Source organism: Mesoplodon mirus (assembly GCF_964341445.2).
Source record: "Mesoplodon mirus genome assembly, chromosome: 13".
NCBI lineage: Eukaryota > Metazoa > Chordata > Mammalia > Artiodactyla > Ziphiidae > Mesoplodon > Mesoplodon mirus.
Genome location: NC_138989.1, coordinates 40311667 through 40338290, shown reverse-complemented (window position 1 = coordinate 40338290; position 26624 = coordinate 40311667). Strand labels below are relative to the sequence as shown.

General features: G+C 42.1%; 1 protein-coding gene across 4 annotated transcripts in view; it reads right to left on the bottom strand.

Moving 5' to 3' along the window:
• LAMA3 (laminin subunit alpha 3) overlaps positions 1–26624 on the bottom strand; it is a 241599-nt gene that overhangs the window by 106458 nt on the left and 108517 nt on the right. For 2 of the 4 annotated variants that reach the window (XM_082640134.1, XM_082640136.1), the window contains 12 exons: positions 25272–25428; positions 23037–23090; positions 22681–22813; positions 19840–19982; positions 16778–16875; positions 16118–16271; positions 9668–9828; positions 6614–6722; positions 4409–4506; positions 3382–3526; positions 1658–1784; positions 1436–1575 (listed from right to left, as the gene is read on the bottom strand). In XM_082640134.1, coding sequence (XP_082496260.1) covers positions 1436–1575; positions 1658–1784; positions 3382–3526; positions 4409–4506; positions 6614–6722; positions 9668–9828; positions 16118–16271; positions 16778–16875; positions 19840–19982; positions 22681–22813; positions 23037–23090; positions 25272–25428 — 1519 coding nt within the window. The remainder of the gene's footprint in view (positions 1–1435; positions 1576–1657; positions 1785–3381; positions 3527–4408; positions 4507–6613; positions 6723–9667; positions 9829–16117; positions 16272–16777; positions 16876–19839; positions 19983–22680; positions 22814–23036; positions 23091–25271; positions 25429–26624) is intronic. The other 2 variants (XM_082640137.1, XM_082640135.1) reach the window with 1 other exon arrangement.

The following is a 26624-nucleotide window of genomic DNA, read 5'->3' as shown; positions in this document are numbered from 1 at the left end:
CTTTCTCTTCGCTAAGATCAACGTTCTTTATTGTTAAGCCCAAGACCATATGAAACAGGGTTTATGAAAAAAGAATCACAAAATAACCTTAAGCCAGTGTTGAAGGCTCAGGCCATGTTTCCGTGCAGGAAATGATAACAAGTTGGGGGCAGACCTCCTGGAGCACCTGCTCAGAGAAGCAACAGCCTCAGGTGCTGGGCGGGGACAGGAGACGTCAGGGGTGAGCAGGACAGCCAGGGCCCTGTGTGATCCATGCCTGGGATGACCCTGGATCTCCAGAGGTTGCATTTTGTGTTTTTAAATCTGAGCGAACCGAAATGGCAGGACCAATGGGGAAACTCACATGGTGGCTTGTCCCTGAAATTCATATCCTATCAGATACTCTATCATGAATAATTGTAGCCCCAGTCTTTAAAAATACTGCTCAGTTCTCTGTACCTGTATAAACCAGACTGCGCCAGTAACAAATGCTGCAGGAAATTTCAAACATCTTCATCAACTACTCACCAACTTACAGCTTACAGAGTCTACTGCTCTCATATTATTCAGTTCAATAAACATTGCCAAGTACCTGTGCCAGACGGTGTTCCAGGCACAGGGGATACAAAATGAATAAAGCCAGGCCCCTGTCCCTAGGAAGGTGACATCCTCAGAGAGAGAGGAGGTGTGAGCAAGAACTGGAGGGCCACAGAGCAGGCCTGGGCAGTGCTTCCTGGCTCTCCAAGGCTTTACAGGCATTGGGTGACCATGATTCCATCGACCAAGGTAATGAACAGGGTAGAGGATGCCTGGGGCTGGGCTGGTAACAGGCTAAGCTGGAGGGACTTGTGAGCTCTCTGGCTATGGGGATGTGCAGTAGATGGTCCAAGAGCTCAGGAAAGATGAGAAATGAGTTCACAGATGTGGGTGTCATTCTCACAGAGGAGAGAACAGAATCGACAGGCACAGACGATGTTATTCAAAGAGAAATCTTAGAACAAGGGGGCTCACCGTCGAGCCCAAGGGAACGGCGACATATGGGGATGAAGGGAAAGAGAAATCATTGAAGGAGCAGTGGAGAAAGTGGGGGAAAAAAAAACAAGAGAAAGTAGCTATGGAAGCCAAAAAGAAAGAAATTTTCAAGAACAAATGAGTGTTCAAGGCTTCAGAGAGAGACCTGTCAGAGGAGACTGAGGAGGGGCCGAAGGAGAGGGCTCCGGGCTCGTGCAGGGAGGTTTTTCTTCCTAGGCACTTCTCTGTTATTCTGCTTTCCCTTGATTTTAATTGTCAAAGAAAGACTTTTTTTTGGTAAAGTTAGCTGCAAATTTTAAACACTTTTTTATAAATCTGGCTCCAATTCCTTGGAGGAATTATTGTCACAAGCCAAAACTGACACACAGAGCAGCCAACCAAGGCAACCACGTGAAGAGCAAGCTGAGAAATAAGCAGAACGCACCCAAACTAAGGACTTTCCTTCTGGAACCTTCACAGTCACAGCCACCTCCGGCTCCGAGATGTCAAACTCAACCTGATCTCCGGCGATCACTTGGTCCCAGCAGCCAAGCACATGGGGGCAAAAAGAGGCACGGAAGATGCCTGGGGGCAGAGAGAGGCGTTCCTATCACACTCCTGCCAAGGCAGGTGAGCCCTGCAGCCGGCCCTGCTCCCCGCAGCTCACCTGGCTGCAGCCGTCCTCTGTCAACAGACACCTGTGCCAGGAACGTCGGATGCACTGGTTGATAAAAATGGACCACAATGACATATCGACCCGGACGCGGTACGAGTCCTCGCAAGGTCACTTGGTTCTGGGTGGGAAAAAAAATACTCCTCAAGCTGCAGAGTTATGAATAATTAGAATCACGGGATATTTTGAGGTTAAAAACCAAAACAACCTCGGTATTTACCCAAGAGAAGTGAAAATCCACATTCACACAAAACCTTCCCTTGAACGTTTGGAGCAGCTTTATTTGTGATCACAAACACTGGAAACAAACCAAATAACCCTCAGCTGCAGAATGGACAAACCAACCGTGGGACAACCATAAATGATGCTGGAGGGAGTGGCTTTTGGTAAAATCACTTTGGAAAACTATGCGGTGGTTTTTACCAAAGTTGAACATATAACTGAGCAATTGCATTCTTAGGTATTTAACAACAGAAAGGCACACTGTGTGTGCAAAAGGCCATACAAGAATGTTCCCAGAACTCAAGTACTACTTGTAATAACCGTGTAACAAAGGGTCAGACTCCATTTTTTATGTTTGTCAGTTTTCAAGCTCCATCACTCACCTATTGCCTTTTGTCCTACACCTGGACAAGCTGATAAGAAAGCCCAGGTGTTCATCCCTTGGCACACGTGGGAAGTTCTAACCACACAAATTCCAGCCCATGGGAGAGGGAGCCCTCACCCAGACTCCCCTCCACCCCCTCCTAACCACAACGAAAACCAGATTGAGACCTCAATGCTTGCTCAGGTTTGAGTGTGAGCCCTGCTCTCCCCAGAAAGCCTCACTATGTGAGTAATAAGTCTTTTCAAACCACAAAAAAACCCTGCAAGAATAACAACAATAAAAGATTATCTTTCGGATGAGAGCTGTGCCTTGGAGGGTGACTGACTAATTTTATAGCAAAACCAGGAGTAGAGATCTATTGTCATGATTTCAATTCATTCCCCCCTACTATTCTAGGTTGCCTTGCCCATACGGGATCTTATGAAATTTTCTCTCCCAAATCCTGTTAATTTCCTATCTTGATGCAATGTGAACTGACACAAGCCATCTCTAGGATTAGAAGGACATAATGGCATCAGAACAAACATTAAGTCCTGCAATTGTGTAGTTTACAGTGAAAAAAAGGTATATTCCCTTCATATACTTCACCTTTGTGCTCTAGATGATTAATCAATATGTGTTTATTGGGAATGTCCTGCCTACACGTTGGGGCTGCAAAAAATTTGTTAGAGTTCTAAAACCGCTTATGTTCTGATCTGGGAAGATAATTAATGACTCAACAACGTTAAGTAGCAGTAGCCCATGAAAATATGACCTATCCTGAGATCGGTCATGAAAAATTGCCAAATGACTATGTAGACAGCGATGCAGGAGGGAAAAGGAGCATCAGGATGGGGCGGCCACAGACAGGATTAACCGGATGCCTCATGCCTGGGATTCTCCACAGTTGAGAGCAGAGGTGCTCAAACTTTAGGGGCATCCAAATCCCCTGGAGGATTTGTTAAAGCACAGATTCCTGGGCCCCTCTCCAGAGTTTCTAATTCAATAGTTCTGGGGTGATGCCTGCAGATTTGCATTTCTAACACGCTCCCAGGGGATGGAGACGCTGCTGGTCGGGGCCACACTTTGAGAACCACTGGTTTATGAGTAACACACTGAGGGGGAGCCCTACCTGTGGGGCCTTCAAGGTGACTCCAGTAACAGCGTCAGCAGAAGGTAAAGGGTCCTGGGGCAGGAGAGGGGAAGACCCACCACTCGGAACATCCAAAATTAATGCTGTTGGAGGAGCTTCAGGGACCAAGGAGATACAGGTGGCACTGAAAAAGAGAATACTGAAAAATAACCAAAACCCGAACAACTGTCCCCCGGTGAAGATACAGAGTCTAAGCATCAAAAGGACCCAGAGAACCACCAGCCTGTGGAGATCTTTATACAAACATACTCAGTGCTCTGGATTGGCCAAGTGTATTCCGGCTGCCCGCTTAATACAATAAGCTAAGACAGAAAAAAAAAAATCTTAATTTTGAAGGAAAGTAAGCTAGATGGAAACTTTTTAAAACTTCCCTCTCTAGGACTAAAATTCATTGTTAAATGAGATCAATGCAATGAAACATTATTATTCACCTCTAAACATCAATGTTGACGTAAAACTATACAAAAACAAAGAGAACACATGCCTATCATTTCTTTTAGGCACAGCCAGATTTCATTGTCTTGGTGGTTTCAACCATATGCATAAGATGTCATGACTGTATCCATAAATTATTTTTGAATCTACATCCAAACAACCTTCCCAAAATCCCAATAATCATTGGTTAGCTAATTCTCATAACAGAGTTGTGAGATGGGTCATTATTTTCATGTTTTTTTAAATGAGGAGTCTCAGACATAGAGATTAAAGGATTGGAACTAAGTTGAGTCTTGATGAAGGCTCAGAATAGAACTTCAGAGTAACTGCCCTCAAGGGTGAGGCTTAAACATTTCCCCCAGTTGCTACTGTGTCAGCTTCCTGATATAATGCAATTCTGGAAAGATTGCTGGGATGAATGATTTAGCTCTTTTTTTTTTTTTTTTAATGCATCACCAGCCTTTAGCACCTTGGCCTGTGATCACTTCTGAAGTCAAATGTAAATCTACAGCCTTAAAAGCATTAAGTATCACTCAGCACAAACAAGGGATAAAGGAAGGAAACACATTACCTTTCATTAACAAATCTCCCATAACTGGCAATGCATTTGACGTGAGGTCTCAAATATTCCACTGAGAATTCTTCAGTGGGTATGATACAAATTTGATGCTGTTGAGCAAATACAAGAAGGGACATCCCAGTTATCAGCAAAGTCAAGGTTATAGCCAAACACATTCTTTTAAAAAAGCTGTTGAGGGCTTCCCTGGTGGTGCAGTGGTTAAGAATCTGCCTGCCAATGCAGGGGACACGGGTTCAAGCCCTGGTCCGGGAGGATCCCACATGCTGTGGAGCAACTAAGACCGTGTGCCACAATTACTTAAGCCTGCACGCCCGCAGCTAGAGAAAAGCGCGCACGCAGCAATGAAGACCCAACAACAACAACAAAAAGCCGTTAAGAATTCATCCAGAGGAATTATAACTATTATTGTAAAGCAGTAAAAATCATAGGAGAGCACTCCCTCTGGCATCATTACGTCCAACAAATCCTTTTTACTATTATGCAGGATCACTGACTAAATTGCTCTTGGAATAATTATATGAATAAACAAAATCATGTGAAAGTTCAAAAGCAACTCTCTGTCAGCGACTTTTGACAGTTTTTTCTCTCCTGCCTTGGGCCGATGCTGGCTCTTCAGACCCCTTGGCAGGGAGAGGCAGGGATGTGGTGGGCAACCAGGGAGCCTGCTGTTCAGAAAGAGGGTTGCTCCTGCTACAAACAATCCTTCTCAATAGAGGATGACTTGTATCTCAGGCACATTTGGGCTCTGTGTCCAGAGCTAGTTTCTGAGTCACATAAGAAATTCAGTCATTAACTTAATACCTTTTATTTTATTTTATTTTATTATTTTTTTGTGTGTGTGGTACGCGGGCCTCTCACTGCTGTGGCCTCTCCCGTTGCGGAGCACAGGCTCCGGACGTGCAGGATCAGCGGCCATGGCTCACGGGCCTAACCGCTCCGCGGCATGTGGGATCTTCCCGGACCGGGGCACGAACCCGTGTCCCCTGCATCGGCAGGCGAACTCTCAACCACTGCGCCACCAGGGAAGCCCATACCTTTTATTTTAAATCAAAACTATTACCAGCTTGATCACAAAGCTATTCGGTAACAACAAAATTTTAATTGAACACCTACTATATGCTCGGCACTGAGACGGTGGGATTCTGCAAGACCAAGATGGACACACTCCTACTTTCATGGAGCTTATTTTCCAGTCAGCCTTGACTCTGAATGACATCTGACTATTCCAGAAAGGGCAAACTTATGCTTAAAAGAAGGACGTTCAGCCCCATTATAATTTCCAAAAATGAAGAGGTTAAGATTCACTTGACTTATTATGTTTAGTCATCATTTTAAAAAGTCTTAAATTATTATATAGTTTATATAATAATGTTTAAAAACTAAACTCCAGATAGTTCTTAAGAGAAAGCTCAACATTTTTAATACTGTCAAGCACGAATAACTAAAACATATTAGAACAGGCTGGCCTGGCATTTCCCAGAGTGATACATGCTTAATATTAGCAGTATCAGGAAGCTGCTTCATGCTTAGATAACCTTATGTTCCCTGAGATATTTACTGTAAACCTGACCACTCCTTCGTAGCCCAGATCCCACTGCCTCTGTTCATCACAATTCTCAATATTTAAGTTATGCTATTAAAAGGGTATTTAATCTGCCAAAGCTGGCATTTTAACTCTTAATAGTATATATCTAATTAATTGAAAATACTCTTCTTGGAATTGAGTAACAAGGGTCTCAATGAAAAAAAATACCAGGTGATTACAACCTTGAAAATTCTGAAGGAATCTGTCAAGAAGCTAATAGACATAATAAAATAGTAAAGTGGAAAGAAAATAAACAGTAACTAATGGCATTTCTATACACCAGCAATAATAATAAACTAGGAAATATAACAACAAAAGATAGTTCGTTCCTAATAGTAACAACAAATACAAATTAATGAAATGGCATTTTGTGAAATGTGTTCAAATTTGATGACTAAACTTTATTGGATGCTATAGAAAAGGCTCCAACAAATGAAGAGGCAAAACAGATTTCTAGATGGGAAAATAAACATCATAACACTGGCAATTCTCTGCAGGTTAACTTTATAGATGTAACACAAACCCAGCCAAAACTTTAATAAGCTTTTAAAAATATACATGGTTACCAATAAAAATACTTCTAAAATTCAGTGGTCAAAACAGAAGCGTACCAGAAGGAATCGAGCCATCCGTGCTTTGAGCCAAACGTCTGCATCTTCTAACAGCTCGTACACAGCAAGGCGACTCCTGCTGTCGGTCACAGCGCTCCGGCAGAGGACGCTACAAGAGGAAACAGTTTTCTTATCCTTACTCCCCTGGTCTCCCTCACTTTATGCCCTGTGGGGTGGCTGATTGCGCTTCAGTTTCTCCTGTTGTTAACCAGGTCACTGACAATGAATTTCCCTGGAGGTGGAGTTTAGGAGGGATGCAGTCCATGATCAGTAGGGGAAAAAGAACCTTCCCACTGTGCTCTGAGCTGCACCTCTCAGGGCTGACGGCCTTGCGCACCTTCTCCACCCAGCTTTATAATACTTGGTTTGGTCATCTGGAGAAAGAGCCCCAGGGCCAGTAATGTCTGATGTCTAAGACACAGCCTTCTTGGAAATTTACCAATATCATTGGTACTGTTGGAGATTAAAGTTGCCTACTGACCTCACAATGACCATCTCATGCCGCGTCAGTAATGAGGCTGAGAAGCCCCGAGTTTGCCTTTAGAAGCTCAGTCTGTTCCTCCTAATGCTCCTTCCTCATTCTACCAGTGGCGCTCCTTCCCTCCACGGCATCAGAGGACATACAGAGCTCAGGAACGTTTAAAGTAAGATTTTGAACTAAAGAATACAGCCTCGTAGTAAAACCCATAAAGGAAGTATTATGTGAGGAATGCTTCTGACTTCATCCTCTAAAGTAGCAACTTTTCGGTCTATAAATATAATTTGGAACTAGAGACATACTAAAAGAAAATGACCATCTCTGCAAAACGTTTGAAATAATTAATGCAATACTTTTGAGCTGAGAATTAAAATGAGATAACGTATAAAGATCCATGGTTTGTGGCATACATTAGAAACTCAATAAATAGCTGTTTTCCCTTTTGTGCATGTGTGTGGGTGTAAATACATGTGTCAATTAAAATGCATTTCTATTGGATTCAACCATAACTCTGGGAGTTAAATATATCAAGTGATTACATTAAGTGACTCCCTTAGATTGAGTTTTATCCTCTATTCAATTCTTACTAAGAGTAGACTAACAGTAATAACTGGATTGATTGGATCATTAGTGATCACCTCTCTTATGGAGGGCAGATCAGATTTATCAGTTATCACAGCACTATTTTGGAAAGCGGTGTTCCTACGAGCACCACTACTTTTCTGTTGGGATATTGTTTTATAACAACATAGTTAGACCTCACTTGAGAAATGCTGGGAAAGGTTCAAACCTCAGCAGGAGAAGCTGCCATGTTGAAAGGGTCTGTCATTGAAATAGGTTTTTATGGGTCAAATATTTTCCAAGTGCATCATATTTTTGGACTCTATTACTTGCAGCCTGGTCATTTTCACTTATCCACATGACATGCAAAGTAGAGAAAAAGGACATATTTTAGACAAGTGAAAAGATACCATGGGACTTCCCTAGGAGTGGTGAAATACAATAATAGTAATTCCTAGTCTAATGCAGTATTGTCTTGGAAATCTAATGATTGAGAACTTTGGTGTTGTCACCACGTCCAAAGTCCAAATGATCTGCAGAATATCAGGTACTTCTCTCCTTAAAACACCATTCAGACAAAGGTCCTGAAACAATGCTTATAGCTTGCGGAACCCTGGAAGGGTGTTCTTTCTTTCTTTAGTTTTGAAATCACTCCTCTGCTTGGCATAGATAGTCTCAGCCTCTTCTGAGATAGTCAAGAGTCATGAAGGTCATTAAGAATGTTTCCTCCTGTTTGCTGGGCCATCTCCACTTCGTACCCTGTGGAGCAGGGATCAAGCCCTGATCTGCAAGGTGGAAGGGGTCAGATAGCTGAACTGGAGGGTGGGCTTGGATGGATGGGGTATGGAGAAGCCATGCCCTAGGCCCTGTGGCCAACAGTCTCCAGGACTCAGGGGGTGAGTGTACATCCCAGTGGTGGCTGATGTCACCTATAGATGAAACTAGTATTTTTAGAAAATGACAGAACATTCTAGGGAACTCTTCTGGGCCATCTGGTGTTCCTATTAAAAATGCATATATAATTACATTCTTTGTTTCTTTTTTTAATCATTATCCCAGGGAAAAGGGAAGATTGGATTTTTTAAGGTTTTGAAAAGAAACTTTCACAGTTTATTTTGTAGGGTTGCCAAGAGTGTGATATTAATTTAATAACCATTTCATCAAGTCTCATAAAATTTTCCATTCTAAGCTACCAAAAGTAATATTTTTCATAAGTTCTTTTATTTGCAAAACAGGGAAAATGTCCAACTACCTCAAGTCATCTTGGGTTTGACAAAAAGCACATGAACATAGAGGTTATAAAATGTTCAAGGTCTTGGCCAAGAATTGGGAGGGTTCGCTGTAGTTATCACCCCCCTGCCCTCTCAGGAGCCTCTGCCTTCCAGTGCCATTTACTCTACAATTAATTTCATGGGGAAACATCCCTTGCACTGATTCTTTAATTAAAGTATACTCTGAACATTTGCATACATCTTTAAACATTATACAAAGAAAACAATTTTTAATAAACCTTTGTCAGCGCTCTTGGAAGAGATGAACTTTGTCAGGGTGAATCTGAGATTCCTTTGTCAAATTATTTTTCACCTGACGATCATCAAACATTAATGATCCCCAGTTCTGAAGGGCGTGTTGTGAAGGCAGGAGTAGTGGAGAATGTGCCAGGCACCCATGTACTCTACACGGTGTTTGAGGGGAGAGCCCTGGGTTCACTGCCCCCCATAGGGTGTCACAGAGTAAAGCAAAAAGGTTGTGCTGCTTCATGTGAATCTGAGCCAAAATGGTAAGTAGAACATACAGCTTTTCAAGAAAATGCAAGATTTTCAAGGTACTGCCTAGGGAGAAGCCTGCTGATACCACGCTGGGGAAGATGCTGGGTCGCACAACTACTCCCCTGCTGGTTTTCAAGCTCAGCCTCCAAAAGGAAACAACTTCCCAAGTTAGATAAAAACTAAAGTCCCCACAGCTGACCTCCTGCCTGTCCAGTTACAGAGGACTCACCCAGGCAGGATGGTTACCTGTATTTGCAGCTGTAGATGTTCACCCGGCCTGCCAGGTCAGCCCCAGGGCCCTGCACGTGCACGTCGGCCTCAGACAGCTGGTCTGCTTCCGTGGCATACTCGACCACGACCACATAGTGGCCGACCCTCGGGACCCGTAGCTGCAGGCGCAGCTCCACCTGTCGGAGAGCCCAAGTGGACAGATGTGAGACGTACTGGATGCGTTTCCATAGGCAACAGTGAAACTGGGGCTGAGCAGACCCCAGGAAGAGTTTTATATGTCATCATACTAAGAAATGTGGTCCTGTACGTAGGAATGCCCAATAAAACACAGGACGCTCCGTTAAGTTTGCAATGCAGATAAGTAACACACAATTATAGTTGAACTGCAATTCAAATTTATTGGGGCATCTGGTATTTTTATTGTCTAAATCTGGCGACCCTAGTCTCTACTCCTTCTACCCATATATTTGCCTTGTTTCCCAAGGCCAAAGATCCTCCAAAACTTGAAGTGAAAAGGAATTTCCAATGGGAGATAAAAGGAATGAAAGTATGCCTTGAAGCTCTTTAACTGTTCTTTGATTAAAAAAGAGACTTTTATGAATGCAAATAATGACTTGTATGAATGCAAATAATGTAAAGTGATACACACACCCCTCTCCTGAGATGATGACTAATAATAGCTTGGTTTTCATACTTCCAAACCATTTTCTACATCTGAAAATGCACAATGCACACATATGTACTTTTTTTTTAAAAGAAAATCTGTAGGCAAACATGGATGCTTTCGTACCATCACAGCAGAGCTGAGTAGTTGCGACAGGGTCCATATGGGCTGCAAAACTGAAAATACTTACTACCTGGCCCTCTACAGATAAAGCACACCCACCCCTGACATTGCCTAATGGTTAGGAGCATGCAGTCTGGAATCACTGTGCCTCCAGCTGTGTGACCTTGAGCAAGTTACTTAACATCTGTATGCCTCAGTATCCCCCTGGGTAAAAATGAGGATAACGTAGTACCCACCTCTGCAGATTATGAGGATTAAGTGAGTTAATATGTGAAGAGCTCTTAAAACTGTATCTGCATGTTGTAAGCACTATATAAACGATGATTACAACTCTGGTTCTTGCTTTTTGCCACGACTTCTTTTTTTAACTCAGTAGTATTTAGTGTGTCTATACCAGTACATACAGATATACTTCAGTTTTCCATTGGCTGCCTACCATTCCATAGTATGAATGTAAAATCATTTATTTAACTAATCCCCTATTGATAGACACTTAGGTTGTCTCTAACTTTTCCTAAAACATATAAGGCTATATGATCATCTATCTATATCTATATATCTATGTATATATCTGAATCTATATCTATATTTATATCCTTATGCTAGTATTTCTGTAAGATTCCTAGAAGTGGAATTAGAATTGCTGGATCAAAGTGTATGTGCATATTTAATGCCTGAGCCAATATTAGAACTACACTCCTTAGCAGTTTAACCCACTTCAGCCCGTGAGTGCAGGCCCGGCCAGGCTTCACCACACTTAATTAAAATCCTCTTGTCCCTTGCCTTCAGGAAATTCACATTTACTGTTCCTTCTGTACAGCTCTGAAGCCCACAACTGCTGTTTTCCACAGTGATTTTTCTATCACTTAAATATAGAAAGACTTTCCTCAAGGAGAAAATGTGGATTATCCACACCACCTTTCCACTCTGTGTTTTACAGTGAAATATGACGCTGCCATTGGTCCATGTGGGGAGGTTATTGCCAGCATCTCTCCTCTGGGCACCTCCAGACCAGGGCTTGTCTGTCTTCACCCCACCATGGAACACACACAAGCCAATGATGAGCTTTCTCCCAGGAGTTATCATTGGCTGCCAGTTCTATCATAGCACTCTATTATAAATTTCTATTATTCTTCCTACTCTGAGTCCTATGGGTTGATTTCTGGAAGACTTGTTGGAAGGGTTTTGAATGTATTTGATGGTAATAATGGGTTTTGACAAGTCAGACAAAAGATGTAAATGATGGAAAACAGAAACCCTACTGTCGCTATTTGCTATCACTTATTAGCTTTGAAAAAGGGAACTTTAATGAAACCAGTGTCACTCTGGAGGGATCTTTCCCATTTTATGGCACAAAACTGTCTTCACCTAGTTATCAGTGTTTCAGGGTAAAGACATTAAAGGTGGGTGTATCAAATATGTTGCTTACACAAAGCTAAGAGGGATAACTAACCTGCCTGATGTTAAAGTAAGGATTCAAAATGATTTGGTCAACATATACTTACTAAACACCTACTCTATGTCTGCCCACCAGCAAAGTGATGGACATGCAATGGTAAACAAGACAGATCTGGTCTCTGCCCTCAGACAGACTTTAATCAAATAATTAGATAAGTGGACAAATGCAATGTGAAATTACATGTATGACAAATGCTCTGAAGAAGGGCTAAGAGGGGTGCCTGAGCTAGTCAGGAAGATGAGGGGGGAGGGGAAGACTTCCCTGAAGAAGCAACAACCAAGCTGAGTGCTGGAGGACAAGGGACAGACAGCCAGACCAAGAGGGGAGGGAAAAGCATTCAGGCATAGGGAACAGCCTACGACATAAAGGGTAGCCTATAATGTACGTCCAAGTGACTGAAGGTAGGCCACAGTGACAAGGAACAGAGAGCAAGAGGAGGTATGATAAAATTGGGAGGTAAAAGGGGCAACCTTAGAGGACAATACAAATTTTTGTCTCTATCCTAAGAGCAATAAGATGTTATTGTAACGTTCCAACTGTGTATGTGTGAGGGTGGGGTGAGAAAGTCAGTGATGATTAGATACTTCTATCAAAATGACCATACTGGGCTTCCCTGGTGGCGCAGTGGTTGAGAGTCTACCTGCCGATGCAGGGGACACGGGTTCATGCCCCGATCCGGGAAGATCCCACATTCTGCGAAGCGGCTAGGCCCGTGAGCCCTGGCCGCTGAGCCTGAGCGTCCAGAGCCTGTGCTCCTCAATGGGAGAGGCCACAACAGTGAGAGGCCCACGTATCGCAAAAAAAAAAAAAAAAAAAAGAAAGACAGGCAACAATATCATCAACTGAAGATGAGTTCACTTCAGATGAAATGAACTTTATGAAACAGTCTAACAAAGGCTTTAAAATAAATATACTGGTCCCTTATCTGGAACCCCCAAAATCTGAAAAGGAAATCATGTTTTTGTAACTCATTTGATGGCAAAACCTAACCTAGCCCTAACCAGGCAGCACTTGGTGGCAAAATCTGACCTGAACTGATATAAGTCCATGTATATAGTCTTCATGTATCTCCCTTGGTGTGCCTACTCATGCTTTTCATTGGAGAAATATTAACCTGTTTGATTACAAGGTGCTATCCCGGACCCCACTATAGATGTTATGCATGTGTGTATCATTTTATCTTTTTAATATCTTAAAAATTCTGAATTCTGAAATATACCTTGCTCCAAGGGTGTTCAGATATTCAAAAAGATCAATAGAGTAACTCTTCTTTGAAAAGCAAATGAAGCTATGAAATAAAAATTGGCAGCGGAGAGACAAGAAAAAGTAAATATGAGAAAGAGCCAATGAGAAATTTTTTGAGACTAAAAGTACAAATTACATGGAATTGGTAGGCTGAATAAAATCTAGACTGGAGATAGTGAAACAGAGCATTCATGTATTCTAACAGAGTCTTGAGGATGTCATCCAGAAAGCATCAAAAGAGCCAAAGAGATATAAAAATACGAAAGAGCAGGGCTTCCCTGGTGGCGCAGTGGTTGAGAGTCCGCCTGCTGATGCAGGGGACACGGGTTCGTGCCCCGGTCCTGGAAGATCCCACATGCCGTGGAGCGGCTGGGCCCGTGAGCCATGGCCACTGAGCCTGCACGTCCGGAGCCTGTGCTCCACAACGGGAGAGGTCACAACAGTGAGAGGTCCGCGTACCGCAAAAAAAAAAAAAAATACGAAAGAGCAGTCTGGAGACAGATTGAGAGGCTCCAACATTCTTCCAGTCTGACTTTCAGAAAAGAAGATGTAAGGACAAGCAGCAAAGTAATATCTGTAGAGATACTAACTGATAATTTCCCAGGATGAAAGACATGACTCTTCATATTGAAAGTGCACTTTGAGTATTAAACTAATAAACAAAAATAAATCTGCACCTAAACATATCGTAATAAAACTTCAGAATATCACAAATAGAAGTCCATCTTAGAACTTACGGTTAAACATACTGGATTTAGCACACATATTTATTGATCCTCCCTCTCAGAAATCCACAAAAATAAGAGTAAATATTTTTTGAATCATAAACCCACAAAGAAAAGAGAATTGAGAAGTGGAAAAGAACAGACCAGAGATATACAAAAGTTTGGAAGCTAGAAAGCAAATGGATGTTAACTAATTAAACAGACCAAAGAAAGTTGGAACCTAAGTGTGTGTGTGTGTGTGTGTGTGTGTAGGGTTGAGTTGGGGTTGGGGTTGGAAAAAAATCTAGGAAACCTCCCAAAACATAAAACTAAATAAAGAGATTGGAAAGGTGGACGAAAAATAAAGAAATAAATTATCAAAGAAATAACTCAAGAAAGTTTCCCAGAGAAGTTTCTAGGCTAAAAGGGTCTGCCGAGAGCCCAGCACACTGGCTGAAACTACCTATATCAAGGCACATCCTTATGAAATTTCAGAATACAAAAAAATAAAAAGATGATGCCGAAAGGTTTAGGAAAGGAAAAGCAGGCTGCATCCACAGAACTGGGAATCAGAAGGTACCACAGGTGCTGCATTAGGCTACCTCTAGAAGAAGTGAGTCCCCGTCAATTTAAGTATTCAGCAGAGGATAAATGAATAAATATCTGACAAGGATAATGTAGAAAGAATTCTTTCACAGGAAGGGAAATCAGACGATTCCTAAGACCTCTTCTATCTCCATTTGTCTCTGAGTTTTAGCACAGTGATCTATTAATGCCGTGCAGTAGAGCTTTCTGTGATGGCAAAATATTCTGTAATCTGTGCTGTCCAATAGGGTGAACGACTAGACATATATGATTATTGAGCACTTGAAATGTGATTAGTGCAACCACGGAACTGAATTTCTAGCTTTACTTAAGATTAATTAATTTAAATGTATATAGCCACATGGGGCTAGTGGCTACTGCATCAGACAGCACAAGTCTATAAGCACTCAGATAAAACAGTAAAAATGACTGTTAAGTAAAACTGGACAGCCCAGGGCTTAGTTTTGTGCATCATGCAAATAGAATAGCTCAGTGCTATGGCTCTGGGCTAAGTCAGAGGTAGGGACAGCCCTGATGAATCATCAGCATCACTTCTTGGAGATCAGCCCTTCCCAACTGTACCTCCCTGCTGTGTGGGGAACACACACACACACACACGCACGCTCACGCACACACACACACACACACGTTTGTATATATGCGTAGGCATGTATATGCATCTGTATACACACAGAGCATGGGTAGGGAGAGAGACAGTGGACTGAATATTAAAATGGAGAGGAAGTAAGATCGCTTCGTTTTTCTTTATGCATATTGTTTTACTTTTTATAACAAGTATATATTTTTGTAAAATAAAAACTCAAATAAAATAAAATGAAATGAAGACTAAATTTAAGAAATATCCTTAAAATCCTATAACTTCTACCTTGAAAATGTTAGGAATGTAGTTTACAAAAAGGTACACATCTAAATGGTCAGTGAGAGTACCATATATATTTTCATTCCACAGATTTAATCCCCCAAATAAACATTTTCCTCAAGGGTAAGAAACACAGAACATTGTAGAAAGTAAGGAATGGAAATATGGTGGAGGAAGTTTTCTTTTCAGTGTCTTCTTTTTGAGGTAATGAGTTCTAATTGTTGATACACAATACTTCTAACTCAATCTTAAAACAGTGTAGTCTTAAATTGTTTTGAGGCTCAGAGAACTCCTGGAAGAAAAGTAATGCCAAGATCTGTACTAACCGGTCCTCTGAGCCATGAAGGAGGTCCCTTTGGGAGTAGCAGTTCCAGATTATGAGCTCAAGGAATTCAGCTGCTACAAATCACCTAGCCTGAGGGGATGAGCAGTCAGGGAGCATTGTATCCTTTTAGGGTAAGCTGTGTAATTTCTGGAAGCCTTGTAGAGAGATCTTGCCCTGAATCAGACAGAACAGGATGCCCCCTTATAAGCCCAGAGGATCAAAAGGAAAGGATTCTGTGGTCGTCCATGTTCCCCACCACATCTACTGCAGAATGTGCTCAGAGCCTAGCCCTCTCATGGGTCAGTGTGCTGGACCACCCAGCCCCAGCCCGAATCAGAGAACTCAGCACACCTTTAATTAACACCTCTGAGGAAGTCTTCCAGGTTCCCCTGCATGTGAGAAGCAATTACAGCCAAGGGTTTTCAGCAGACGGACTGGGAAGTAATAACAGTTTTGACAGTAAAGAAAAGGTTGCCCCACCTCTCTCCCACTGAGGTCCGCCATGACTGGGTGTTCAGGGGTGGGCTGCCTCACTGCCAAGGGTCTTGGCTCCCCGTCAAGCAGGAAGTGTCTGGCCTCAGAAGCCAGGGCACAGGGAAATCGGGTCACTGGCAAGTGCTGGTAAAGCAAGCAACTTCAACAACAACAATAAAATACGACAGTTACGACCGAGAACAGAACACAGAACATCACAGTGCATCCCCAGGGCTCTTATCCTTTCCGTCTTTCATTCATTCACTCATCATTCTTCAGCAAACTCTTACTAAGTGCTTACTACAGGAATCGGATGGTCCATTTTCATCTGCATGAGGAATGGGAGAAGCAAAGGTCCACAAACCTAGATACCATTTTAAGTGCTTCCCCTCACCGGATGCATGACCCTGAGGGTATTACTTGGGCATGCGTCGCCACTTCCTCATGCGAGAGGGTGAGTCACTCTTACGCGCCAGAAACGAAACCGTGTGCAAAGTACTTTGTGAATCTTACACAAAAGACAGTCACTGCCACAGAGAAAAACCACAATTAAGGAATTAACCAGAGCACTCTGTTCAGTCGTGACCCTGAAGCCTATTGAAAATCCTTGCACCCAAGGCTCCTGAGTTAGAGGCCCCTGACAATGCACCCGCTGCCCATACTAACTTCTCTCGGGGAGGGCCTACGTCGGCGCACGGCTCTGTGACCAGCAGCTGCAGTGAGGGAGCCTCATAGTAGTCCCTGGGGAGCAGCACCAGGTAGTCCTAGGAAATAAAGACCGAAAGGACGATTACTCATTAGGAGGGAGGCCATACGTTAGTAATAAAATAGCTACACATACTAGCTAAACTAATAATAACCAAGTGAAGCACTCTAGTTAAACTGTCCGCATCAACTGCTTTGTTCTGCCCCCGATTCACCGGAACACACAAAGCAACCTCTCACAGGAGCTTCAAGCATTGGAGATAAGCGCCTTAGGCAAACATTTTTATTTTCAAATCTCAGGGGAAGTTTTACCGGTTCTTCTGGGTTGTTAATAAATTCAGAAATAAAGACAATAATAACCTGTCAATTGATGAGACACTCCTTTGACATGCTGGTTGCCTTCATCCCTATAGAACCCTGAGTTGTAGGGTCATGTATACTGGCTTTTTATTCCCACACCAGAGCAACGCTCTCCTGGCTTTGTGTAAAAAAGTGATGTTTTGCGATCCTGGTAAATCATAGCTTGAAACTGGCCCACTGCCTGTCCTAGGTCAGGAGAGGAAGAACATGTGTTCCACTGAGGGTGCCACGTGGAGCCCACAGCGGGAATTCAGAAGCAACTCTTCCGGAAAGGGCAGAGTTTGGGCTTCTACAAATCCTGGCATCACTGACTGTCTACCAAGGGAAGAAGGGAGGGAATGTTTGCCACAATGGTGAGAGACTTGTACACGGGCCATGAGGCTTTTGTCTCTTCACAGCCCTCAATATGTCTACAGCAGAGAGGAGGAGACTGTACAGGAGAGGAAAAGTAGGGGCTCAGCGGGCTTCTATCTGAGTGGGGTTTAATTTAATTAAAAAAAATTTTAATTGAAGTATAGTTGATTTACAGTGTTGTGTGAGTCGCTGGTGTACAGCAAAGTGATTCAGATGTGTATTGATATATTCTTTTTCATATTCTTTTCCATTATGGTTTACTACAAGATACTGAATATGGTTCCCTGTGCTATACAGTAGGACCTTGTTGTTTATCTATTTTATATACTGTAGCTTGTATCTGCTAATCCCAAACTCCTAATGTATCCTTCCCCCACCCCCTTTCCCCTTTGGTGACCATAAAGTTTTCTATGTCTGTGAGTCTGTTTCTCTTTTGTAAATAAGTTCCTTTGTATCCCTATATTTTAGATTCCACACATAAGTGATACCATATGGTATTTGTCTTTCTCTTTCCAACTTACTTCACTTAGTATGATAATCTCTAGGTCCATCCGTGTTGCTGCAAATGGCATTATTTCATTCTTTTTTATGGCTAAGTAGTATTCCATTGAAAAAAACATATATATATATATATATATATATATATATATATATATATATATATATACCACATCTTCTTTATCCATACATCTGTCAATGTACATTTAGGTTCCCTCCATGTCCTGGCTATTGTAAATAATGCTGTTAGGAATATTGGGGTGCATGTATCTTTTCAAATTAGAGTTTTCTCTGGATATGTACCCAGGAGTGGAATTGCTGGATCATATGGCAACTCTATTTTTGGTTTTTTAAGGAACCTCCATACTGTTTTCTATAGTGGCTGCATGAATTTACATTCCAACCAACAGAGTACAAGGGTTCCCTTTTCTCCACACCCTTTTCAGCATTTGTTATTTGTAGACTTTTTAATGATGGCCATTCTGACCGGTGTGAGGTGATACCTCATTATAGTTTTGATTTACATTTCTCTAATATTAATTTTTAAATGGCTATTGCTCTATTAGTAAGCTTCCTTTGGTTGGGACCATATCTCCTCATTACTTTATGGTCCCAAAGATCCTAAAACAGTAAAGGTTGATAGTAAGTGCTCAATAAAATATTTTTAGAGAAAATGAGATCATAATATGGAAGCATACATATGAATTATGACACAACTGCAGTGGCTAAAGGTCATGAACACTCTTCCATGCCTATGCAGTAATTTTACCATGAACTTCTTCTTTCCATTAGTCCAACTTTGTGCCCTGTTACTGGACTCAATGGAATTTTCCTCTTCCTCATGTCTAATATCTGTGAAACATTCAGAAACTTTAGTAAAGCAACAAACCTTTCTACCAAGAAGTGCAAGAAAAATAGGGACTGAATGAACAGCTTAAACCTTCACATTATATGATCTCAGATTTGGAAAGGACCTACATGGATAAGCATGGTCTCTACTGTATGGGGCAGACTTGGAGTTAAGGGACTTGCCTGAGATCTGCTCATTTAGCCAATCAAAAGAGTTGTGCCAGAAGGAAAAGCTTTCTGTGTTCCACTCTGAGTGCATGAAGCCAAGTATTGCCAAAGATGATTTTGAAAAGACCTTGCTATAAGTGAAAGCAGACATCAAAGAGGGGTATCTGAAATAGCAGGCTTCATCCCTACAACTCCCCTGGCCTCTCTGGCTATTCTATTAATGTGCGAGGACACAGCCCTCCCCCTGATGAAGAGTTCTTTGTCCAGGGCAATCTGTTTGATGACGCTACTGCCGCAGTCAAGGCAGAAGGGGCAGGAAGCATGTCACAGAGAGGCACTGGCTCTTCGTCTCTCCCTTCGCTTTTCACCACCAAGAACTTCACTCATGTTAGGATCTTCTCTTCCTCTAGCTCCTTCTGATTCGTTGTGCACAGTTCCCAGAGAGGTTAATTTTTTTCTTACTGCCCTTCTGATTCATGATGAAAAATCCCAAAGAAACTTTTGAAAGGCTGGGACATACGCTCATAAAGGTTGTGCATTTATTTTAATATCTTTGAGTCATTCTGAGTAAAAAATTTCTTTTTTTTTAGCCTGTGAGAAGTTGGCTGGAAGAATATAAAAGCTATTTTAAGTTGGCTCCTATGTCATTATGTCATGTGAGGGCAAATGTCACCATAGGTTCCTGTGTCTAAAAGGGAACCAGCTATGATTTTTCTATCTTCTGGTCACTGTGGGTCACTGTGGATGGACCCTCTCTAAGAGGGGAAGAATCTCCCCTCAGAACCATCTCTTACCAGGAGGACTCCTTCTGCCTTAATACAAGCGATCCATGTTCCTGGTACAATTGAAAATGGATCTGCAAAACCATTTCCGGGTACGGTGACAAAGGCCGGCTCCTTATTCGGCTGGAAGATGGTCTCTTTGCTTTGAGCAGCATCTATCAGAAATAAAAAGAATTGCTTAGGGCATTCTTCTAGCAGCCAGTGTTCTGACTTTAGATACTCAGCTTTGAACATTCAGTTGACATCTTAAAAGGTTTCAGATAGTTTACTGATAATATGAACTGATCATATTTACTGATCTTATTTTCAACAATTGCATGAATGCATATATCTATGTATAAAATAGACTAGAAAGATATCACTAATAAGATGTTAGCAGTGGCTATCTATGCTGGGATTGTAATCTTTTTTTTTTTTTTTTGCGGTACGCGGGCCTCTCTCACTGTTGTGGCCTCTCCCGTTGCGGAGCACAGGCTCTGGGACGTGCACGCTCAGCGGCCATGGCTCACGGGCCCAGCCACTCCATGGCATGTGGGATCTTCCCGGGGCACGAACCCGTGAACCCTGAATCGGCAGGCGGACTCTCAACCACTGCGCCACCAGGGAAGCCCTGGGATTGTAATCTTTAAATTTATAAAGTATATTAAGACATGTAAACTGCTTAGAAAAGTTCTTTGCACATAGTAAGTATTCAGTATATTACATTAGATATTAAACTATTTTTTTCCTTTTTTGTTTATATGTAATTAAAATTTTTTTGATTTCTGTTGAAGAACAGGCAATCATTTTGAAATAAGAAAAAGTTTCGGTTTTCTTTTGTTTTCAGGATGCAATGTTTTCTTCTGCATTAAACAAACAGAGGAACTTCTGTAGAAGGTTCAGAAACAAAACTGTTGCATCGGAGTCCAATGGAGGCTTCTTCTTTAGAAGAAATGTTTACTCCAAATACCTGCATTCACTCTCCTGTTCTACAAACATCTACGGGGCCCACTATGTGTCAGGGCTGGAACTAGGTTCTGGGGACCAGGCAGTGAACACAGCCAGCATGGCCTTTGCTCCCTGACAGTGGGGACAGGGGAGGTGGTGGGTTGCAGACCAGAAGAAAATACGGTATAGCGTGGACAGTGACATCTGGGAGGAGGCATAGGTTACTAAGGAATAAATACACAACTGGGCTCCTGACTCAGACATGGGGGCTTAGGAAAGGTGTCCCAGAGAACAAGAAAACAAACCTGTCTGAGTTAACGGAGGGCAAACTGCTGATGGCATTGTCCCCTGGGAGGCAGTGGGTCCATTAGAAAGGGTTTGGGCGTCCATCAACAGATGAATGGATAAAGAAAATGTACCCATATATACAATGGAATATTAGCCATAAAAAGAAACAAAATTGAGTTATTTGATAGTGAGGTGGATGGACCTAGAGTCTGTCATACAGAGTGAAGTAAGTCAGAAAGAGAAAGACAAATACCGTATGCTAACACATATATATGGAATCTAAGAAAAAAAAAAAAAAGGTCATGAAGAACCTAGGGGCAGGACGGGAATAAAGACACAGACCTACTAGAGAATGGACTTGAGGATATGGGGAGGGGGAAGGGTAAGCTAGGACAAAGTGAGAGAGTGGCATGGACATATATACACTACCAAACGTAAAATAGATAGTGGGAAGCAGCCACATAGCACAGGGAGATCAGTTCGGTGCTTTGTGACCACCTAGAGGGGTGGGATAGGGAGGGTGGGAGGGAGGGAGATGCAAGAGGGAAGAGATACGGGAACATATGTATATATATAACTGATTCACTTTGTTATAAAGCCAAAACTAACACACCATTGTAAAGCAATTATACTCCAATAAAGATGTTAAAAAAAAAAAAAAGAAAAAAAAGAAAGGGTTTGGGGTCTGAAGATTGGGTCTTGTCTACAAAGACCAGCTGTGTGCTTAGAAAATTTACTACGCCTCTCAGCTGTTTCCCTCCTCAACCTTCTTCGGTTTCACAAAGTTCTTATCATGTGAGGAAATGGGTGCCAAAGTACTCTGTAAATGATAAAGCAAGCTTGCCAGTTCTTCCTAGTAGTTACTGTCTAATCAGCCTCCAGCCTTACAAGCTTGGCTGACACAACTGGGTACATCATTTCTTCCCCAAGTCCGACTCTGCCATGGATACTAAACGAAGGCGCTTAAATTTCGCACCTAAATTAGATTTCTACTGGCGCCATTTTGTGTTCTTGTGGAATTCCCAGTAGTCTGTTCCTGGACTAGCGGAAGCCCTCACTCTTTGCAGAGCAGACTTCCAGGCCTCATCCCTGACTGTGGTGAGATCTGCCCTCTGACTGCGGCTCCTCGTCTGCCCTCAGGAATCCCTCACCCCTGAATGAGGTTGGCATATTCCTCCCTGGAGCTCTCTTGGCTTTATGCTTTACCCCATTCATCTTAAGAATTCCTGTCCTCACCTACTTCTCCTTGAATTACTTGGTTTGCCTGAAACAATGGGAGAATTTAGGGCAGTAGGCCAGGGGCTCTCAAGTAACACCACAAAGGTGACACCCACTTTACCTGAATGAGTTATAAATTAGCTTTGCCCTGTGGTGATATCATAACCCATGGGGTTCAGCCAAGGTACATAGGTTGTTACACTGATTTCTTTTATGACAGTTAATAACAAATTTAACAGTAAAATTTAAATACTCAGAACATTTAGAGGTTGAAAAGGTACAAAGGACAAGGCATCTGTGTCTCAATCAGACTATATCCCAGGCTTCGTGTTTTCTAAAGATCAACTCTGTGAAAATTAGAGAAAATGTTTCACTAATTAATCACTTCTTTATCCAAAAGAGGCTTGAAAATTTACTCACCTGCCTTAGCCCAGGATGGATAAATAGTTACACGGCCAGATACTGCTTCAGCTCCAGGGTTAATATATCTCAGAACAACCCAAAACAAGGAGAGACTTGACTTCCCCACATTCAACACGATCCTTACTTCATTCTGAAAAATACCCAAAACCCATAAAGTATAGAAGAGACAGCTGGTTAAAAGAAATGTTAGCCAAACAGTGATGGCATTCCAGTTTCACTACTGAGCTTGTAGTGAAACCACACACACACACACTCATATACACACACATTCACACCCACTCAACAAACACCAAGTGACTAACTCTGCGGAAGATGAACACAGGCTAGTCAGCCAATAAATTAAAATCACTTACAATTAAAGGTTCAGTGAAAACGCACTCCCTCAGCAACCGAGATCCTCTTTTGACCTTTTAGTAATCAGGCAGACAGAGCGGAATGTTAGATGGATTAGTTCAGGGAAAGAAGCAGTGACGGGGCAACCACCACTAGCTGGGAGAAATAAAAAGGCAGAACAGAAGGAAAAGAAAGTATGTTATTTAACACCACCAGCCCCAGAGAGACAGCACTCCAGAGTCCACTTCACATACGTAACGTCTGAAACAGTCACAGAAACCAGTGGTGGCTAAGGAGAGGTTATAAGATCCCAAACACATTAGCGATGAAATCTAGATGTAACTAAAATCTGCCTGCTAAATCATATGGAATTTATCTCAGTCCCTGTCTAAGAAGAATGTGGGCTCTCTGCTGGGGACAGGGGTTCTTGCTGGTCCCCCCAGGTCCTGTTGCCAACACAATGCTCTGTAAGTGTTGCTGGGCCCATGATCTTGAAGGAGACACTAGACTATTTCAATTCTGAACCACAGACCACATGTCCAGATCCAGCTGTGGCCCAAGGAAAGTTCATGAAACATGGAAATTTCTAAACCAGTGTTCTTTAGGTCTTTCCTCCAACTCCTTTGGTTGAAATGAAGGGGACTTTTGTTGAACAAGACATCCATGGCAATAAAGACTGGCATTGGGTAGAATCCTTTGCTCTGGAAGCAGGAGTTGCAGCTGACCCACACTGAGGAACTCCAACTGGCCCTCTCAGTTTGACAGAATTCATCTTTAAGGGTTAGTTCCACATCGGAAAATAAAAATGCAAGAACATATTAAGGGCAGAGTAAAGTAAGTGGTGATTCCAGGGAACACCACCCAAGTCCTCTGACTAAAAATACTTACAGAAAAATCCATCATTAGAAATTCATTCCTTCGTGTTTACCAGCTATTCTTTCAAACTGCAAACACCTGTGAGGAGGTACATACCTTGACTGGGCTCTTAGTCATTCACATCCTATTATGACTCAGTGGAATGCACTGCTTTTTTGTGAATAATGAAGTAAAAGCAGAGAACTAAAGAAACTGAATTGCTGTATTTGGGGAGAAGGAGAAAACAGTGAAGTGTCTTAAGATCCCAGGTACTGTTAGCGAAAGGCATCTTAGATGGGGCACTTTGCCAGGCAAGAAGCAACATTAGAATTAATGGGGGCTCCTAGGGAACTGTGACCCCGCCCCTGTTTCTCTAAGGGCTGCCTGATTTAGAAATAGCAAGCACTAGTCCTGGATCTGCTAAGGAAACATACAGAGCTACCATCGTCATCAACTTGCCTCTTTTATTCTGAATTTCTCCACTGAGAAACAGCTTGAAGAGAGCAACCTCAAAGAGAAATTCTGAGGATAAAACTACTCAATGACTATGAAGAAATGTTCAGTTATAAATGTTGTATAAGTTCTAAAGGTAAACAGACAATGTGTAAATTCCTTAATTATTCCACTGCAAAACCAAGAGAGATGGATACGGTAGAGAAGACTGAAGGACAGGAGAAATATGGGAAAGAAAAATTAAATAGCACTGACTAAAACTCCTCCTTTATCTTAGTTTCTGTTCATATAGTAATTCGGAGTTATAAAAAGTAAAAAAAAAAAAAAAAAGCATTGTTCAAAATTCAGCAACACAAGTTTACTGGAATTAAGTTAACTCATTTTTTTTTTTTTTTTGAGGTATGCGGGCTTCTCACTGTTGTGGCCTCTCCCGTTGTGGAGCACAGGCTCCAGACACGCAAGCTCAGTGGCCATGGCTCACGGGTCCAGCCGCTCCGGCATGTGGGATCTTCCCGGACCGGGGCACGAACCCGTGTCCCCTGCATCGGCAGGAGGACTCTCAACCACTGCGCCACCAGGGAAGCCCAAGTTAACTCATTTTTATTCTCCACAAATGGCTTTAAAGAAAAATGTCTCTCATGTTAAAATATAGCCTAATTTCATCTGGAAAACTTCTTATAAAAAGTCTCCAGAGATAAGCACCATCTTTCTTTAATCCCTTCATTTTCTGATTTGGTGACCAAATTAAAGCAACAATAAGCTGTGAAATCGATATATATGCTTATCAGTTAAAATCCAACCTTACCCAGCACCCCATCTACCCTCTCAAGAACAAGAGTCCTGCAATCAGTTTTGAGAGAGTTCACCTTTTGGGGGTCTTGCTGAGAGGGCTGTGGGCAAGTGTATGGGCTGCTCTACCCGGAGGTTGCTTCCTCCTGGCTGCTCACCTGTACCGAGGTCATCTGAGCATACCCTCTCCAGCTGAACTCAGGAAACTCCAGGGGATCAAATCCAAACCGAAGTGCTCTTCTGTTGGGTGTAGTGCCATCTTCAATCTCATACCTCATATGATGCAAATCCGGGAAATAGTAGTTGTTTTCAGGTCTTTTATAAATAAAATGTAAATGTGGATACAGAAAGTGAGGTTCGTTGATAATCTGGATATCCTTTAATCCCAATAGCTATCAGTGAGAGAACTCCCACCAAATTGACAGAGCACATTAAATAAGGACAAATTGGCGGGGGAGGGGGGCTGCTTTTTCTCTAAATTATTGCTTTCGCTCATGTAAACATTCACAGAAAACACCCAACACTACTCGTTCCAAGCAGTCAAATGAGAAAAGCATTTAGAACAGCCCATAGTGGTAGCACCCTTTAAAATGTTTTAAATGGTTGCCAACGATTTAGCAAAAAGTCAAATTGGGCTATTTACCATAAATTCGTTCATTTATACTCATATTCACTGATTACACAAATATTAGTATCTTTGCCAGGCACTGTTGCTAAGCACTGCAGATATAATAGTGAACACGACATAAAATACGTCGTATGCCAAGTTTACAAATTAGATACATTTTCTCTACATATACATATATATTTTGATCATTAGAATGACTTTTCTATGTCTTGTTTTCTCTTAAACTATATGCCTATAAATGGATTCCTTTCAAGAGTCTGGTAATGGTGGTCACAGAGAGGGATCAAAAATATTCTAATGCTTGTGTGACATTTTATATTCAAACTACTTGAAGTTCTTCAAAATGGCACATTTTGACAATCCAGTCCCAAGCTAATAGCTGTTAGTGGATTTAAAGCCATAAAGACCAATTAGTCAAGGGAAATAAAAGGGCATGCTCCTATATTGCAAGTAGAATTAGGAGTGCTTACAATTTATGAAGGTAATTTATGAATGTAATTTATGGAGGTAATTTATGAAGATCCCTAAAAATGTTCATTCCCATTGACATAGAAATTCTACTTCAGGGAATATATTCTAAAGAATGCTTTCTATAGGGTCAAAAATTAACATAGGGCTTGCCTGGTGGCACAGTGGTTAAGAATCTGCCTGCCAATGCAGGGGACTTGGGTTCGAGCCCTGGTCTGGGAAGATCCCACATGCCATGGAGCAACTAAGCCAGCGTGCCACAACTACTGAGCCCACGTGCCTAGAGCCCATGCTCCACTACAAGAGAAGCCACCGCAATGAGAAGCCCATGCACTGCAACGAAGACAACAGCAACTAGAGACAAGTCCACGCGCAGCAAAGAAGAGCCAACACAGCCAAAAAAAAAAAAAAAAAA